General features: G+C 49.9%; 1 protein-coding gene across 2 annotated transcripts in view; it reads left to right on the top strand.

Moving 5' to 3' along the window:
* The window catches only part of EPHB2 (EPH receptor B2), a 219,184-nt gene that overhangs the window by 199,594 nt on the left and 1,540 nt on the right, over positions 1-18,050 (top strand). For both annotated transcript variants that reach the window (XM_061393779.1, XM_061393771.1), the window contains exons 10-15: positions 8,402-8,524; positions 9,069-9,316; positions 11,237-11,452; positions 12,811-12,960; positions 14,242-14,435; positions 16,236-16,391. In XM_061393779.1, the coding sequence (XP_061249763.1) occupies positions 8,402-8,524; positions 9,069-9,316; positions 11,237-11,452; positions 12,811-12,960; positions 14,242-14,435; positions 16,236-16,391 (1,087 nt within the window). The remainder of the gene's footprint in view (positions 1-8,401; positions 8,525-9,068; positions 9,317-11,236; positions 11,453-12,810; positions 12,961-14,241; positions 14,436-16,235; positions 16,392-18,050) is intronic.

Below are 18,050 nucleotides of genomic sequence, written 5' to 3'. Positions count from 1 at the left end.
AGTGTGTGTGTGTGTGTGTGTGTGTGTGCAGGCGCACACACGCTTTGCTCAGTTGTGTCCGACTCTGCAACCCCATGAACTGTAGCCCACCAGGCTCCTCTGTCCATGGAATTTTCCAAGCAAGAGTTTGGAGTGGATAGCCGTTTCCTACTCTAGGGGATCTTCCCGACCTGGGGATCAAACCTGTGTCTCTTCCGTCTCCTGCACTGGTAGCAGATTCTTTACCACTGCGCCATCTGGGAGGCCCCTCTGGGTAAGACTTAATTTGAAGTAAACTTTGCCGAGCTTAAAAATCATTTTTAGACATCACTGTAAAAATGATTAAACCATTAAAATTTCCAGAAGACAATTTAGGTAACTATTTAATTGATACGTGGAGGGAAAAGCACTTTCTAAGCACAAAAGCAATGAAAGGATCATAAGACAGAAGTGGACAAATTTAACTACACAGAAATAAAAATCCACCTGTATGTTAAAAATAAAACTCATAAATTCCATCGGCCCAGCCTGTTCCTCAAGTAATAAAATCATGATGGTAGATATAGCTAAACATATTGTGTTCTATGGGCCAAGAGCTACTTTAATGCTCAACATGTATTCCTCATTTAGCCCTGGTCATTTCCCACTTTAAGGAAACCAGGGCACAGAGAGGTCCCACAGTTGTGCGGGGCAAACGCTGGGGTACAAACACAGTCTTGGCCACGCTGTGCTCCCTACACCCTTCTGAGTAAGACAGGCTCACACGCTCCATCACCTGGAGCATTCAGGAGCATCACTGTTTAGAGCAGCAAGTCGGTAGCAAGGAAAACAGGTGACAGCGGGGATTTATTTTAAAAACAGACTCCAGAATAGAACGTGTTGTTCATAAATCAACACATTCTCAAGCTCACGCTCCTACTCTCTGCATCTGAGCAGGATTTTGTTGTTTTGTTTTTTTCTCAAAACACGGCCAGCCCCGTGATCACATATCCACCAGCAACCTTGTGTGGCTGGAACAGAGGAGGAAGCTGAGGCCTGGCTATGTGTGTGACCAACCCAAGGTCACCCTCATGGGCTCGTGTTTTCCATTGTCCAGCAAATGCTGAATGAGTGCTGACGTCTATGGTGCCTGGACGTGGAGCCAGAGGGATGCACCGGGTTTCTCAACCCTACTTTGCTACCGGCCAGCTCAGTGTGACCTTGGGGAAGTCACTGGAAGCTCAGGAAAAACCACTCTGATCCTTGGCATCCTTATGTGGGAAGTAGCAGGAATGATGCTTCTTTCACAGAGTTTTGAGGAGTAAATGAATTAATGGATGTTGAAGTGCTTTGTAATAATAATATTTAATAATAACCAACTCCTCATGATAACAATTAACAATTATTCAGTGCTTTCTGGTTGCCAAAGACTGAACAAAACCTTTTCAAAAGATTCTCATTTAATCTCTGCAACCCCCTTATGAGATAGGGGATTTGTTTATTATCTCCATTTTGCAGATGGAAAAAAGTAACTTGCCCAAGGGCACACGGCCAGATCAATACAGTGATTGATCCTGAATTCAAACTCATAAAGCAACTTATTTGTGACCATTATTGCTGGCAGATCCGGAATGCAAATCCAGGTCTCTGGATGCCTGGTTCCTCCTTCCCTCATCTTGAATTTTCCACATGGGTTCAGGATGGCATGTGACCCTGTTGGTGACCCTGACAGTCATAAATCATCCAAACAGTAGCCCAATATTTTCTGAAGACTCTTGCCTGCCAAGGTTCTCATCCAACTGCAGTTCAGAAAATGTCCTTCCTGGGAGCCAAATGTCCCTCCTTGTGCAAAACTCTGGCCACAAGGAGCTCACATTCTATCCCAAGACACAGGTGGGGAAGCACCCAAAATAAACCAGTAGCTTGGCAGTTGTAAGTGTAGACTTTCAAGGCAGACAACCTGGATTCAATCAACACTTCTGCCACTAACTAGCTATGCCCATGTCCCCTTAGGCAAGTTGTTTCACCTTATTCATTCATTTATGGCTGCACTGGGTCTTCACTGCTGTGCACAGGCTTTCTCTAGTTTTGGTGAGTGGGGGCTACTCTTCGTGGTGGTGCCCAGGCTTCTCACTGCAGTGACTTCTCTTGTCTCGGGGCACAAGCCCAGTAGTTGCAGCACACGGGCTTAGTTGCTCTGCAGCAGGTGGGACCTTCCCGGACCAGGAATCGAAACTGTGTCCCCCTGCATTGTCAGGCAGATTCTTAACCACTGGACCACCAGGGAAGTCCCATTTAGCCTTTCTTATACCAGTTTCTTCATCAAAAAAGAGGACGACTGTTAGGTTGAAACCAAATGAAATGGCCATTTTTGTAGATCAGTTCAGTTCAGTTCAGTCACTCAGTCGTGTCTGACTCTTTGTGACCGCATGAATCTCAGTGCGCCAGGCCTCCCAGTCCATCACCAACTCCCGGAGTTTACCCAAACTCATGTCCATCGAGTCGGTGATGCCATCCAGCCATCTCATCCTCTGTCGTCCCCTTCTCCTCCTGCCCCCAATCCCTCCCAGCATCAGGGTCTTTTCCAATGAGTCAACTCTTCCCATGAGGTGGCCAAAGTATTGGAGTTTCAGCTTTGGCATCAGTCCTTCCAATGAACAGCCAGGACTGATCTCTTTTAGGATGGACTGGTTGGATCTCCTTGGAGTCCAAGGGACTCTCAAGAGTCTTCTCCAACACCATAGTTCAAAAGCATCAATTCTTCGGTGCTCATCTTTCTTCATAGTCCAACTCTCACATCCATACATGACCACTGGAAAAACCATAGCCTTGACTAGACAGACCTTTGTTGGCAAAGTCAAGTCTCTGCTTTTTATATGCTATCTAGGTTAGTCATAACTTTCCTTCCAAGGAGTAAGCGTCTTTTAATTTCATCCCTGCAATCACCATCTGCAGTCATGTTGGAGCCCAAAAAAATAAAGTCTGACACTGTTTCCACTGTTTCTCCATTTATTTGCCATGAAGTCATGGGACTGGATGCCATGATCTTTGTTTTCTGAATGTTGAGTTTTAAGCCAACTTTTTCACTCTCCACTTTCATCAAGAGGGTTTTTAGTTCCTCTTCACTTTCTGCCATAAGGGTGGTGTCATCTGCATATCTGAGGTTATTGATATTTCTCCTGGCAATCTTTATTCCAGCTTGTGCTTCTTCCAGCCCAGTGTTTCTCATGATATACTCTGCATATAAGTTAAATAAGCAGGGTGACAATATACAGCCTTGACGTACTCCTTTTCCTATTTGGAACCAGTCTGTTGTTCCATGTAGATCAGGAGGAGTCAAATATTGACAGTTTTGTAGGGCTCAGTCTAATAGTAGTATTTACCCAGAAAGATTGTCAGGGAAGATTAATTGGGTCGATACCTATTAGCGCCTAGAACAGGGTCTGCTCTGTGGTGAAACCATGCTAAACTGTGAGCCAATCATGTTATCAATGGTGAGGCGAAACCAGAGGTCACCAAAGCAGGAACTGCAGCACTCAGAGCCATATAGTCAAAAAGTATTTATTAAGTACCTACTGTATACCACCCTCAAATATACTCTAGAGAAAACATTTTAGAGCAAGGGCTCATAACTTGAGAGTTCATAACTCCTAGAGCTTCCAGGGCCTATAAACATTCCAAAATTGCATGCTGACCATGGGCACATGCACACACATGTGAATTCTTGGCCAGGAAGCAGAATTCATAGCTTTCATAAAATTCCCAAAGGTATTTGTGACCCCAAACAGGTAGAGAGAGAAAACAAGGGCATGTCAATGAGTAAGGCTAGTGTTCTTCCAGTGAGCATTTATTGAGCACCGTCTATGTGCCAGGCCCTGGGATTTAGCAAGAACAAGACAGACATGGCCTCTGTGCCCCTGGGGGAGAGAGGGGCAAAGCCTTCACAGGCAGGAGAGTGTTCCAGAAAAGGGTGATGGGGGACTGTGGGCCTGTGAATCCGGGAGCCCTGGTACGAGGTAGAAAAGTCATACAGACATCTGTGGGAGTGGTTGTGGGGACAGAGCAGTGGCAGCCTGAGAAGGCCTTGGTCCCCTCTGGAGGGACCCAGGCAGGCTGCACAGAGGAGGTGGCATTCGACCTGGACACAAAGGAAGAAGAGGGTGCTCCAGGTAGAGGGAACCACACGAACAGAAGCAGAGAGGCCAGAAACTGCGAGGCGTGTCCGGGGCCTCTGGGTAAGTAATTCCTTATGCAAGTAGCAGGGAGCTGTCAGTGGAGGCCATTATGGGGAGGCCAGATGGAGGCACTCGCCTTCAAGGACCTGCTTTAAGCCAGAGGTCCCCAGGACAGTTTCGTGAAGAGAATTTTTCCACAGACCAGTGGCAGGGGTGGAGGGAAGATTCAAGTGCATCACATTTACTGTGATTTCTATTATGATTTTTATTTCTATTATGATTATTAGTGTGTGTTAATCACTCGGTCATGTCCAACTCTTTGCAACCCTGTCCATGGAATTCTCTAGGCAAGAATACTGGAGTGGGTTGCCGTGCCCTCCTTCAGGGGATCTTCCCAACCTAGGGATCAAACTCAGGCCTCCTGAATTGCAGGCAGATTCTTTACCATCTGAGTCACCAGGGAAGCCCTCTGTTATTATTACATTGTGATACGTAATGAAATAATTCTACAATTCACTATAATGCAGAATGAGTGGGAGCCCTGAGCTTGTTTTCCTGCAACTAGACGGTCCCATTTTGGGGTGATGGGAGAGTGATCAGTTCAGTCGCTCAGTCGTGTCCGATTCTTTGTGATCCCATGGACTGCAGCATGCCAGCCCTCCTTGTCCATCACCAACTTACTCAAACTTACCACCCAGAACTTACTCAAACTCATGTCCATCGAGTCGGTGATGCTATCCCACCATCTCATCGTCTGTCGTCCCCTTCTCCTCCCTGCTCTGGGGAGAGTGATAGAGAGCAGCTATAGATACAGATGAAGCTTTGCTCACTTGCTTGCCGCTCACCTCCTACTGTGTGGCCTGGTTCCTAACCGGTACCAGTCCAAGTGGCCCGAGGGGGTTGGGGACCCCTGCTGTAAGTGATGGAGCCCTCCTGACTAGCACTCCTGTCCAAGGCTTAGAGACAGCATCTGATTGGTTGGCAGCATCCAAGCATGCTTTGAGCTCCCTGAACTGACCCATTCGTATCCTCCCTCCCCAGCTGGCCCAGGAGGAAGAATTTCCCCTAGTTCTGTTGGCAAGGAAGTGAAAAGTTAGTCACCAAGGGCCACAGCCCAGACGCTGAGTCTGGGCGAAAAAAGAGAGCCTCTCTGCAGGAGCTGATGCCCCCGCTCTGGGGAGGGCTGACTTAGGGGAGGAGGAATCACAGATGAATCCAGGAGGAGGAAGCATGGACCAGATCTGGGTGGGTTTCCTTCAGGAAGCAGTGAGCTTGGTGATTCAGAGCAGTGGCCCTTGACTCAATTCTGACAGACCTGGATTCAAATGCTGGCTGTGCCATTTGCTAGCCGTGTGGCCTTGGACAAATTACTTAGCCCCTCTGAGCTAAAGTTTTCTCTCATATGAAATGAGAATAATGATATCATTCAAAAAACTAAGATCATGGCATCCAGTCCCATCACTTCATGACAAATAGATGGGGAGGAGGAAGTGGAATCAGTGACTGATTTTATTATCTTGGGCTCCAGAATCACTGCAAACAGTGACTTCAGCCACGAAATTAAAAGATCCTTCCTCTTTGGAAGAAAATCTATGACAAATGTAGACAGCATATTAAAAAGCAGAGACATCACTTTGCCAACAAAGGTCCGTCTAGTCAAAGCTATGGTTTTTCCAATAGTCATTTCCTATCATAAATGACTATTTCTATTGATGTGAGAGTTGGACCATAAAGAAGGCTGAGCGCAGAAGAATTGATCCTTTCAAATTCTGGTGTTGGAGAAGACTCTTGAGAGTCCCTTGGACTGCAAGGAGATCAAACCAGTCAATCCTAAAGGAAATCAGTCCTGAATATTCATTGGAAAGGCTGATGCTATAGCTGAAGCTCCAATACTTTGGTCACCTGATGCAAATTGCCAAGACCCAGCCCCTGATGCTGGGAAAGACTGAGGGCAGGAGGAGAAGGGGGCAACAGAGGACCAGATGGAATCACCCATTCAATCAATAGACATGAGTTTGAGCAAACTCAGGGACATGGTGAAGGACAGGGAAGCCTGACGTGCTGAAGTCCTTGGGGTCTCGAAGAGTTGGACAGGACTTAGCAGCTAAACAACAACCTCTAGGAGCTGCTGGGTGGAGGAGATGGGAGAATACACATAAAGAGCGTGGCCCAGTGCTGGGCAGAGATAAAGGGCTCAGAAGGTGGAAACTGGTGTTGGTATTCTTTCACGTCTATCATCCAGATTCTGTCAGTCTACAGACACCGAGAGTCAAGCGTGTGCAGTGCGCCAGGGAGGGAGGGATGAGAAAAAAATGGGCACCCATCCCCCCTTCCCAGGCTCCCACCATGGTGGGGTTTTCAAATCCTCTCACTTAAGTACTATAGTTTTATTTTTTATTATTTAGGTTGTGCTGGGTTTATCGTTGTGGCACATGGGCTCTATAGTTGCAGCACACAGGCTTAGCTACCCCACAGTATGTGGGATCTTAGTTCCCCAATCAGGGGTTGGAAGGCAGATTCTTAACCACTTGACCACCAGGAAAGTTGCAAGACGGTGGTTCTTAGCCTCTTTTGAGGTCAGAGGCTCCTCTAAGTCTGCTAAAAGTTTTGGATCCTATGCCCAGAGAAACACAAATATACATATGTATGTGTATAAAATTATAAGGGAAATCCAGAAAAAAATTCTATACTCAGAGATAGATTTTTGGAGGACTTTTATTTTCAACCATATTTATTTCCATAATTTTAAACTATAAAGAGCATAAATTGTTTTTCTAATCCAAAAAGACAATAATAATGTATTCCATTTCAGCAGCCCCACTCATCCCATCCTGGGTCTGCCAAGTGGTTCACAGACCCAAATTAAGAAAACTCTGACCTAAAGGGCTAGGCAGACACCCACATAAATAATACAAAATAAAACTAATGTGTTAGAGCAGTGGTTGGCAAGCTTTTCTGTAAAGGGTCAGACAGTAAATATTTTAGGCTTTGCAGGCCTTATGGTCTCTGTTGTAACTGATCAACTCAGCCACTGGAGCGGGAAAGCGGTCACAGACAAAGGAATGTGTGTGGCTGTGTGCCAATAAAACTTTATTTATGACACTTTATTACAAAACAGGCAGTGGGCCATTTTGCCAACCCCTGTGTTAGAGGTTCCAGCTCTTAGATGACGGGAATGTCTGAACTAGAGGCTGAGAGTGGTCAACTAACAAGTCCAAGGTCACGGAGCTGAGCAGGGTTGTGGCCCCACTCACCAACCAGCCAACCTTGCTACGGTCCAGGGACTCCAGCACCCAACTCCTAGAGCTGCTGCTCCCAAACTCATAGCTCCTGGAGCAGGGGGAGAATGCGGGCTGGGGACCCAGAGGAAGGCCCCAGCTGGGTGAAAGCCAGATGGTCTGGGAAGTGGAAGACTAGTCATCTGGGAGGAGGAAGGAGGGCTCGTCTTTCCCTTCCTTCAAAGCACGTTGCTGACTCACTGCTGAGGTCAGAATTGGGTCTTTAGTATCCAAGTTACCATCTTCCTCTCTGCATCAAAAATAAAAATCCAGATCAGATCAGGAATTAAATTCATATGCCCCGTGTCCAGCCTCCTGCTGATCACCAAGGAATATGAGATCCAGAAAAGTTTGAGACCTGGCTAGCAGAGGGACCCAGGAGGTGGGCCTAGGAGCTGTGGGTACTCAGATGCTTGTGAGGCAGCCCCTCCAGTGCCTGGGATGCCTGAGGCAGCCAAAAAGTCTCCTGAGCAGAGAGCAGGCCTGAATTAGGCCTTGAAAAGCAGGGAGATCGCCTTAGCAAAAGACCAAGAACATGGTCTGTTGCCTGCTCTTTCTGTATTTTTGTTCCAGTTCCCTCTGCTCCTTTCTTGTCTTCCTCTTCCTTTACTTTGCACCCCCTGATTCTCTATCACAAGCGTGACAAGCCTATCTATCCTTTCATGCCCACGCTCGAACAGACGTTGTTAATCAATCCCCACAGTCTTTTAGCTGCTGGAGGAAGCCCTTATTGATCAATTACAGTTGGAACAAAAACTAGAACCTATTTGCTATCCCTGCTGACTTTCTGTTCCCCTCACCCCCTACTTAGCTCAGTGCCCACCTGCTCACTGAGACCCAGAGAGGTCAAGTGAAAATGCAGGGGATTGCCCAGCTCTTCCTGGGGCCCTGTGGGAGAGTCCTTCCCTTTGCAGAAGGACTGGTTCACACTTTTCCATCTGTCCACCTCTTGAGTCTGTGCATGTGACTGAGCCTGACCTTCTCTCCCAGTGACCCCAGGCATGAAGATCTACATTGACCCCTTCACCTATGAAGACCCCAATGAGGCAGTGCGGGAGTTTGCCAAGGAAATTGACATCTCCTGTGTCAAAATTGAGCAGGTGATCGGAGCAGGTAGGTGACTGGTACCCTCCCAAGTACCATGACCTCAGCCTTGGGTGTGGGGGGGCGGGGACCACCCCAATGTGTACTCCTGGGGTGGAGGGTAGGATGCCTCAGAGAACCCTCCAAGGCCTGAAGACTCAGATTATCCAAGGTGCAAGGGCTCCCAAAGATGTCCAGAAAAACTACCTCATCATCACCTGAGGAAACAGGCCCAGGGAAGGAGCTTGCTCACATCAGAGACCGAGCTAGTTCTGGGACCCGGTACTCTGGACTCTGTCTAATGCTTTGTCCTTCCTGCCATTCATCCCAGGTCCCTCGCTCCATCTCCCCAGGTCCCCCTACTTCCTCACCCCACGCCCAGCCACGGGTTGGCCACAAAGGGTTTACCCTTCCTCCTGAAGGTGGCTGAGACTCTTTGAGGCCCTTGCATTCTCTAAAGGGATTCTGTGTCTGCAAGGATTAACTGGCCCCAGGGGCAGAGGTGAAAGGGAAGAGGGAGGCGGCGCTTCCACCTGCTGAGTGACATCCTGCCTCTTCGGTGTGCCTGTCCTAGGGGAGTTTGGTGAGGTATGCAGCGGCCACCTGAAGCTGCCGGGCAAAAGAGAGATCTTCGTGGCCATCAAGACCCTCAAGTCGGGCTATACCGAGAAGCAGCGCCGGGACTTTCTGAGTGAGGCCTCCATCATGGGCCAGTTCGACCATCCCAACGTCATCCACCTGGAGGGCGTGGTCACCAAGAGCACACCTGTAATGATCATCACTGAGTTCATGGAAAACGGCTCCCTGGACTCCTTCCTCCGGGTAGGGAAAGCCAAGAGTGGTGGGGCAGGAAGAGCAGTGGTGAGCATAGCTTTATGCTGTCAAAGCCTGAAAGGTCTTGGAAAGATCATGGTCAAGAATGGCTTGCTCGCTGCCACATTCTATTCCTTTATCCACGGCGTGCATGCGTGCTAAGTCACTTCAGTTGTGTCTTGACTCTTTGCCACCCTATGGACTGTGGCTGTCCAGGCTCCTCTGTCCATGGGATTCTCCAGGCAAGAATACTGGAGTGGGTTGCCATGCCCTCCTCCAGGGAACCTTCCTGACCCAGGGATAGAGGGATTGAATTCATGACAGGCATTGCTAATAAATCCCAGACTCTCTCCCACTATACCCAGAAGCAATCTCAGAATCTTTCTCTATCAGGGAAACCACAGCCAGTTGATCAGCGTTGGCATACAACCTGAAATCTCTTCCCTCCAAGCACTTAGCCAGCCTTCTCATGACGCCCGAGAGAAAAACTGAGGCTCTCAGAGAAGTAGAGTGTGCCCAAGGTTACCCGGAGGCTCGAGATGAGAGCCAGGACTGGATCCAGGTCTCCTGACCCTTAGTCCAGAGTTTTCACCAGGTTTGGATTTCCCCAAAGCTATACAGGGAGAGAGTTTGGAGCACAAGGCAACAGGGGAAAGCTTCCAGGCACCCCAAGAAGTCACAGTCAACCAGCTAGACAAAGAGCACTGACTAGGAATCAGAAGTATGCCATTGGAAGGGGAGGGATGAACTGGAAGACTGGAATTACACATACATACTACTATAAATAAAATCTTTCCCATCATCAAGGTCTTCTCCAGTGAGTCAGATGCTGGGAAAGATTGAAGGCAAAAGGAGAAGAGGGCACAAGAAGATGAGATTGTTAGATGGCATCACTGACTCAATACACATGAACTTGGGTAAACTCTGGAAGATAGTGAGGGACAGGGAGGCCTGGCATGCTGCAGTCCATGGAATCAGAAAGAGTCAGAAAGGACTTAGCAATGAACAACAACATATATATATATACACACACACACCTACAAGGTAACTAATAGGGACCTACTGTGTAGCACAGGGAATTCTACTCAGTACTTTGTAATGACCTATATGGGAAAAGAGTCTAAAAAAAGAGTGGGTACACGTGTAACTGATTCACTTTGGTGTACACCTCAAACTAACACCGCATTGTAAATCAGTTATACCGCAATAAAAAAAAATGTCTTTAAAGAAGTATGCCATTGAACTACTTGCTGTTTAACGAATATTTATTAAGCACCTAGTATGTGCCAGGAGCCTTTCATGCACCTTCTTGTTGAACACTGAGTACCCTAGAAGGTGGGCATGACTTATTCCCATTTAACACACAGTTGAGGAAACAGGGGCTTCCCTGGTAGCTCAGCTGGTAAAGAATCTGCCTGCAATGCAGGACACCCCAGTTCAATTCCTAGGTTGGAAAGATCTGCTGGAGAAGGGATAGACTACCCACTCCAGTATTCTTGGGCTTCCCTGGTGGCTCAGCTGGTAAAGAATCCACTTGCAATGCAGGAGACCTGGGTTCGATCAGTGGGTTGGGAAGAGCCCCTGGAGAAGGGAAAGGCCTGGTATTCTGGCCTGGAGAATTCCATGGACTGTATAGTCCATGGGGTTGCAAAGAGTCGGACATGACTGAGTGACTTTCTGAGAGCTAGGTCACATGTCCAAAGTTGCACAGCCAGCAAGGGAAAAAGCCAGAATCCAGCCAGCCCCAGAGTCCATATTCTCTCCACCACCCTGAAACCAGCCTCTCCTGGGCCTCTGTAAGGCCCCTGAGCCACAGGGAGCCCAGGCCAGGGCGACAGGGGCCCAGTCTGGTGTCCCACTGTGAGAATGCTCCAGAGATCTGACGCACACTCTTCCATTCACTCTGTGTTTCCTCCACTTCTCCCAAAGCAAAATGACGGGCAGTTCACAGTCATCCAGCTGGTGGGCATGCTGCGGGGCATCGCGGCTGGCATGAAGTACCTGGCCGACATGAACTACGTCCACCGCGACCTGGCCGCCCGCAACATCCTTGTCAACAGCAACCTGGTCTGCAAGGTGTCTGACTTCGGGCTCTCACGCTTTCTGGAGGACGATACCTCAGATCCCACGTACACCAGCGCCCTGGTAAGACAGAGGCAGGGAACAGTGGAGCCGCGGGGCCGGGAAAGAGGGCGGACATCCGTCTCTCCCCACAACACGTTCTCACCGACACTTGCTCATGCCAAGCGCTGTTCTGAGCCCTGGAGAAGTAGAGACATAAACCCCGACTTCTGCCCTCTTGGAGCTCACAGGCTGGTGGGCACAGATGTGCAGAGCACTACCGAGCAATGGGGCTGAGTCAGACACCAGACTTAGGAGGCAGAGGAAGGCTTGCTAAGAGGGAATTGATAGCTGAGCTGAAAGCTAAGTGCCCGTAAAAGTTTGCCAGATGCTGTATTCTCACGGGTGGGTATGACTGGCACACAGGCTGTCGGGGAAAGTGGTGGGCAACCATGCTGGAGAGGTAGGCAGGGCCACATCTCAGAGACCCTTGATTGCCCAAGCTCAGGACTGTCTCCTGAAAGCTGTTGGGGTTGTTGAAGAGTTGCAGGGAGGTGGGGCGGGGTGGGGGTGGCTGTTTTGATTTTGGCTGTGCTGGGTCTTCACTGAGGCACGCAATCGTGGCTTCTCTAGTGGCAGCTCCAGAGCATGGGCTCAGTAGTTGCCGCGGACGGGCTTCGTTGCCTCACGGCATGTGGGATCCTAGTTCCCCAGCCAGAGATCAAACCCATGTCCCCTGCATTGGAAAGATGAATTCTTAACCACTAGACCACCAGGGAAGGCCCTGTTGAAGAATTTTAAACAGAAAGGAATCAGACAGTACCTGCCCTCAAAGATCTCAGAAGTAGTTCAAGTGGAAGCAGTGAAAAAGTGAAATGAAAGTGTTAGTCGCTCAGTCGTGTCTGCCTCTTTGCAAACCCATGGACTGTAGCCCACCAGGCTCCTCTGTCTGTGGGATTCTCCAGGCAAGAATACTGGAGTGGGTTGCCATCCCCTTCTCCAGGGGAATCTTCCTGACCCAGGAATCAAACCCAGGTCTCCAGCATTGCAGGTGGATTCTTTACCATCTGAGCCACCAGGGAAGTGGAGGCAGGCAAGCAGGCAAATGAGATGAGTACCGCTCTCCGGGAGACGAGTGCGTCCTGATGACCTCAGTCGTAGGAGTAGGAGCATGAGCCACCCTTTGTGGACTTAGGGAAAGGTGTGCAGAGGGACTTCAAGGATGAGGAGGAGGTTACCAGATGGCAGGGTGGGAAAAGGCGCTTCGTGCAGAGAGAAGGTCCCAGGCGCGTGCCCGCAGGCCCGGACCAGCGGGGCGAGTCTAGGGGAGCAGTCAGGCACTTTGTGACCGTACAGCACGGGGCGGGGGGTCGGGAGCTTCGCCAGCAGAGGCCATTCGGCTCAGCCTCCCATCCACTGACAGTCCCCGTTCTGCTCCCCAGGGTGGGAAGATCCCTATCCGCTGGACGGCCCCAGAGGCCATCCAGTACCGGAAGTTCACCTCGGCCAGTGACGTCTGGAGCTACGGCATCGTCATGTGGGAGGTGATGTCCTACGGGGAACGGCCCTACTGGGACATGACCAACCAAGACGTAAGTCTGCAAGGAGGTGGGCGCGGCCTCTCTGGCCAGCCAGGCGGGCGGGGAAGACCTAGAACTCTTGGGCTTTTGCTCGACTTTCAGCAGGTAGGACCGAGGTCTCTGAGATCCTGGGTCCGGGCAGCTCCCAGCACAGTGTTGGTTGATTCAAACATCTGCACAGGACCCTGGACTCTCCAGGGGGGTCAGGAGTAGAAAAGGCCCATGCATGCATGCTAAGTCGCTTCATTCGTGTCCAGCTCTTTGCGACCTGTGGACTGCAGCCAGCCAGCTCCTCTGTCCGTGGGATTCTCCAGGCAACAATACTGGAGAGGGGCTGCCATTCTCTTCTCCAGGGGATCTTCCCGAGCCAAGGATCAAACCTGCGTCTCTTATGTTTCCTGCATTGGCAGGCAGGTTCATTACCGCTAGAGCCACCTGGGAAGCCCAGAAAAGGCCCACCCATCCACAAATAAGCAAATCTTCAGGATGCAGCCACCTGTGGCCAACCCTAAGCGACCATGTCTGCCCCTCAGGGGTTCACCACCCATATGAGGGACAGGACAGTCATTCAGAGAACCAGATGGAGTTATCAGGTGCTATGTATGGTCAGGTGGTAAAGTGAAGAAGGCAGGCATCAAACCCTGCAGGTGCTCAGGAAAGGGAACATGGGCACAATTAGCCTTGAGGTCTACACGGACAGCTGGGACTCAAAGAGTAGTGAGACTTGAAGACGTGAGGACTTCCAGTGGAAAGAACAGCCTGTGCCAAGGCCCAGAAGTGGGATGACGAGGGGTCATGTTGGGGAGCAGTGGAAAGGTCAGAACGGTTGCTGAGGTTCAGTAATGGGGTGTTTGAAAGTCCCCCTCTAGGAATTCTGATTTGCAACAATGCAGAACAGGGAATAAATACTTGAGCAGGGAAGATATCCACAGTCAAGCTGGGGAAGACAAATTTGGCCCTATGGGCAGGACAGCTTGGAGAGGTGTTTGGGCTCCTTTCCCCTAACAGAGCAGCTGAAGGGGGTTGCTCACAGGAGGGTGGGCCTGGTGGACCCTGAGGCAGAGGGTATCTTGGTGTGCTGAGTGGAAAGGGAGCCAGACGCCCAGCTTCCAGGCCAGACTGAAGTCAGAGATGGTGGGAACCCAGGAGAGGCGCATACTGGGGCTGCCTCCAGGAAGTGGAGATGGTTGCCACGGCGCAACCAAATAAGCCTGTCCTGCAACGCACTGGGGGCAAGACCAGAGAACAGATGCTCTTACCTCACCCCCGCAACCCCTCCCTGCCCCTCCCCAGGTAATCAACGCCATAGAACAGGACTACCGGCTACCACCGCCCATGGACTGCCCGAGCGCGCTGCACCAGCTCATGCTGGACTGCTGGCAGAAGGACCGCAACCACCGGCCCAAGTTCGGCCAGATCGTCAACACGCTGGACAAGATGATCCGCAACCCCAACAGCCTCAAAGCCATGGCGCCGCTCTCTTCCGGGTACGCCCCCCAGCCCCGCCCCTTTTCCCAGCGCCGCCTGGCCCCGCCCACTCCTGGATAGCTGAATTGGGATGGGAAGGACAGTGCTAGGGTTTTTTGGGAGGCTGCCTGCCTTGCCGTGCAGGGTGCAGGGCACAGGCTATCCTGAGGAGGAGAAGGAAGCCCAAGATGGGTGGTAGAGAAAGCATCTTTTAAAACGTAGTCAGAGAGGACAAGGTTTAAAAGAAATGATCGGTATCTTTTTGTAAAATATTTATTTGGCTGTGCTGGATCTTGGATGTGGCTCGCAAGATCTTTAGTTGTAGCATGTGGGAGATCTTGTTCCCTGACCAGGGGTGGAACCAGGGAACCCCCTGCATCAGGAGTTTGGAGTCCTAGCCACTGGACCACCAGGGAAGTCCCAGTTCTCAGAATCTTGGTGAATAGATTTACTCCTCACTCAGGTTCCTACTTCACACTTAAATCTGGACCCTCTAACTTGCATTTGCATCCTCCTCGACACAGCCATGCTCACACACACACACACACACACAGTCCTACACACATACATGAATGCACATTTGGGCACAAATGCTCATGCTTATGCTCACAATCTCACACACATAGATACACTCATTCCCAAGTTCTCACACATACACACAACCATACATAACTGAGCACGCACATTCAGAAGTACTCATATACCACAGAACACACAGGCACGCATGCCCCCACACTGGAGCTGCCATCCTCATAGCAGAGACTGGCTCAGGTGCACAGGCGTTAGCTTCAATGATCCGGGTGCTTCCCTTTGCCCAGTGGTCCCAGAGCACCCTGCATCAGACCTGCAGCCAACCCTCGCTCTCCCTGAGCAGCGTCCATAGGCCAGTCCCAGCCCTGCACATCCTTACTCTTCAGGACCCTTGACCACACGGGCTGTCTGAGGGGTGTCTGGCTGGATGTCTTCAGGGTCCAGGGCTGGCTGTGTCCAGAGACTCCCTGGGCCCAAGTCCTTCACCTGCCAGGAGATGTCCATGTTTGCCCCTGCCCATCCCTCCTCACCACAACCCTGCCTCAGCCACTCCTGATTCTCTGGATAAAAATCGTTCTGAGCTTCTAGCCTCATGATGGTCACTTCACACCTTGCCTGCCCAGAAGTCATTCCCACCAGCCCCACCAGCTGTGTCTGGACTTTGGAGATGTGGTCCACAAGACCGGCTTCCTGTAGCATAGCCAGGGTAGGGGAGGACAGAGAAGGGCATTGGGAGAGGAAATGACAAGTAGTCAGCACAGTGATGGGACTTTCCTGGCAGTCCAGTGGCTAAGACTCTGCACTCCCAAATGCAGAGGGTCTGGGTTTGATCTCTGGTCAGGGAACTAGATCCCACATGTCACAGCTAAGAGTTGGCATGCCACAACTAAGACCAGGCAGAAATAGATGATAGATAGATAAAATCAGCACAATTAGTCCAACTGAAACCCCTCCCCCAAAGCAGCAGCATGGAGACATGTCCCCGCCTCACCGCTGTGGTCCAGCCTCTCAGCGGTCCCCTAGAGGCTTCCCTAGACTGTCCAGATGGCCTCAGCTTTGAGACCTGCATACATACTCACTCTCACCTACTCACACATACACGTGTGCACATTTCTGTGGGTTCAGACTCACGCCTGCTCTCGCACAGAAGTGGTCACATGCATACACACTGTGCTCACACACACGGATGCACATGGGCAGGGACACGCAGCCTGCACCTGTGCCCACGCCTACCCTCACCCCAGGTCAGCACGTGCACTGACCCTACCTGTCACCCACCCCACCCCTAGAATCAACCTGCCATTGCTGGACCGCACGATCCCTGACTACACCAGCTTTAACACGGTGGACGAGTGGCTGGAGGCCATCAAGATGGGGCAGTACAAGGAGAGCTTCGCCAATGCCGGCTTCACCTCCTTCGATGTCGTGTCACAGATGATGATGGAGTAAGTGCCCAGCCGCCTCCACCCACCGCCGTGAGCCCCCCTCCCCACCCATCCCGCCAAGCAGGGGGCTCTGGAGAGTGAGGAATAGACAGTGTCCCAGCAGGGATATGGGGGACCAAGGAGCAAGATGGCCAATGCAGAAATCACATTCTTATCAACACCCGGGTCTCCTGCCACCCACTGGCTTTTCAATTCAGTTCAGTCGCTCAGTCATGTCTGACTCTTTGCAAGCCCATGGACTGCAGCACACCAGGCCTCCCTGTCCATCACCATCTCCTGGAGTTTACTCAGACTCATATCCATCAAGTCAGTGATGCCATCCAACCATCTCATCCTCTGTCATCCCCTTTTCCTCCTGCCTTCGATCTTTCCCAGCATCAGGGTCTTTTCCAATGAGTCTGTTCTTCTCAGATGGCCAAAATATTGGAGTTTCAGCTTCAGCATCAGTCCTTCCAATGAATATTCAGGACTGATTTCCTTTAGGATGGACTGGTTGGATCTCCTTGCAGACCAAGGGACTCTCAAAAGTCTTCTCCAACACCATAGTTCAAAAGCATCAGTTCTTCGGCACTCAGCTTTCTTTATAGCCCAACTCTGACATCCATACATGACTACTGGAAAAATCATAGCCTTGACTAGATGGACCTTTGTTGGCAAAGTAATATCTCTGCTTTTTAATAAGCTTTCTAGGTTGGTCATAACTTTTCTTCCAAGAAGCAAGCATCTTTTAATTTTACGGCTGAAGTCGCCATCAGCAGTGATTTTGGAGCCCAAAAAAATAGTCTGTCACTGTTTCCATTGTTTACTCATCTATTTGCCATGAAGTCATGGGACCAGATGCCATGATCTTAGTTTTCTGAATGTTGAGCTTTAAGCCAACTTTTTTACTCTCCTCTTTCACTTTCATCAAGAGGCTATTTAGTTCTTCTTCACTTTCTGCCATAAGGGTGGTGTCATCTGCATATCTGAGGTTATTGATATTTCTCCCGGCAATCTTGATTCTAGCTTGTGCTTCTTCCAGCCCAGGGTTTCTCACGATGTATTCTGCATATGTTAAATAAGCAGGTTGACAATATACAGCCTTGACATACTCCTTTCCCAATTTGGAACCAGTCTGTTGTTCCATGTCTACTTCTGTTGCTTTTTGACCTGCATACAGATTTCTCAGGAGGCAGGTCAGGTGGTCTGGTATTCCCATCTCTTTCAGAATTTTCCACAGTTTGTTGTTATCCACACAGTCAAAGGCTTTGGCATAGTCAATAAAGCAGATTTTTTCTGGAACTCTCTTGCTTTTTCGATGATGCAGTGGATGTTGGCAATTTGGTCTTTGGTTTCCTCTGCCTTTTCTAAATCCAGCTTGAACATCTGGAAGTTTATGGTTCACATACTGTTGAAGCCTGGCTTGGAGAATTTTGAGCATTACTTTGCTAGTGTGTGAGATGAGTAAAGTTGTGTGGTAGTTTCAGCATTCTTTGGCATTGCCTTTGGGATTGGAATGAAAACTGACCTTTTCCAGTCCTGTGGCCACTGCTGAGTTTTCCAAATTTGCTGGCATATTGAGTGCAGCACTTTCACAGCATCATCTTTTCGGATTTGAAATAGCTCAACTGGAATTCCATCACCTCCACTAGCTTTGTTCATAGTGATACTTTCTAAGGC

This window comes from Bos javanicus, chromosome 2, assembly GCF_032452875.1.
Source record: "Bos javanicus breed banteng chromosome 2, ARS-OSU_banteng_1.0, whole genome shotgun sequence".
In the NCBI taxonomy this organism is placed as follows: domain Eukaryota; kingdom Metazoa; phylum Chordata; class Mammalia; order Artiodactyla; family Bovidae; genus Bos; species Bos javanicus.
The sequence above is the reverse complement of the archived record's forward strand: the minus strand, read 5'-3'. Positions and strand labels throughout refer to the sequence as shown.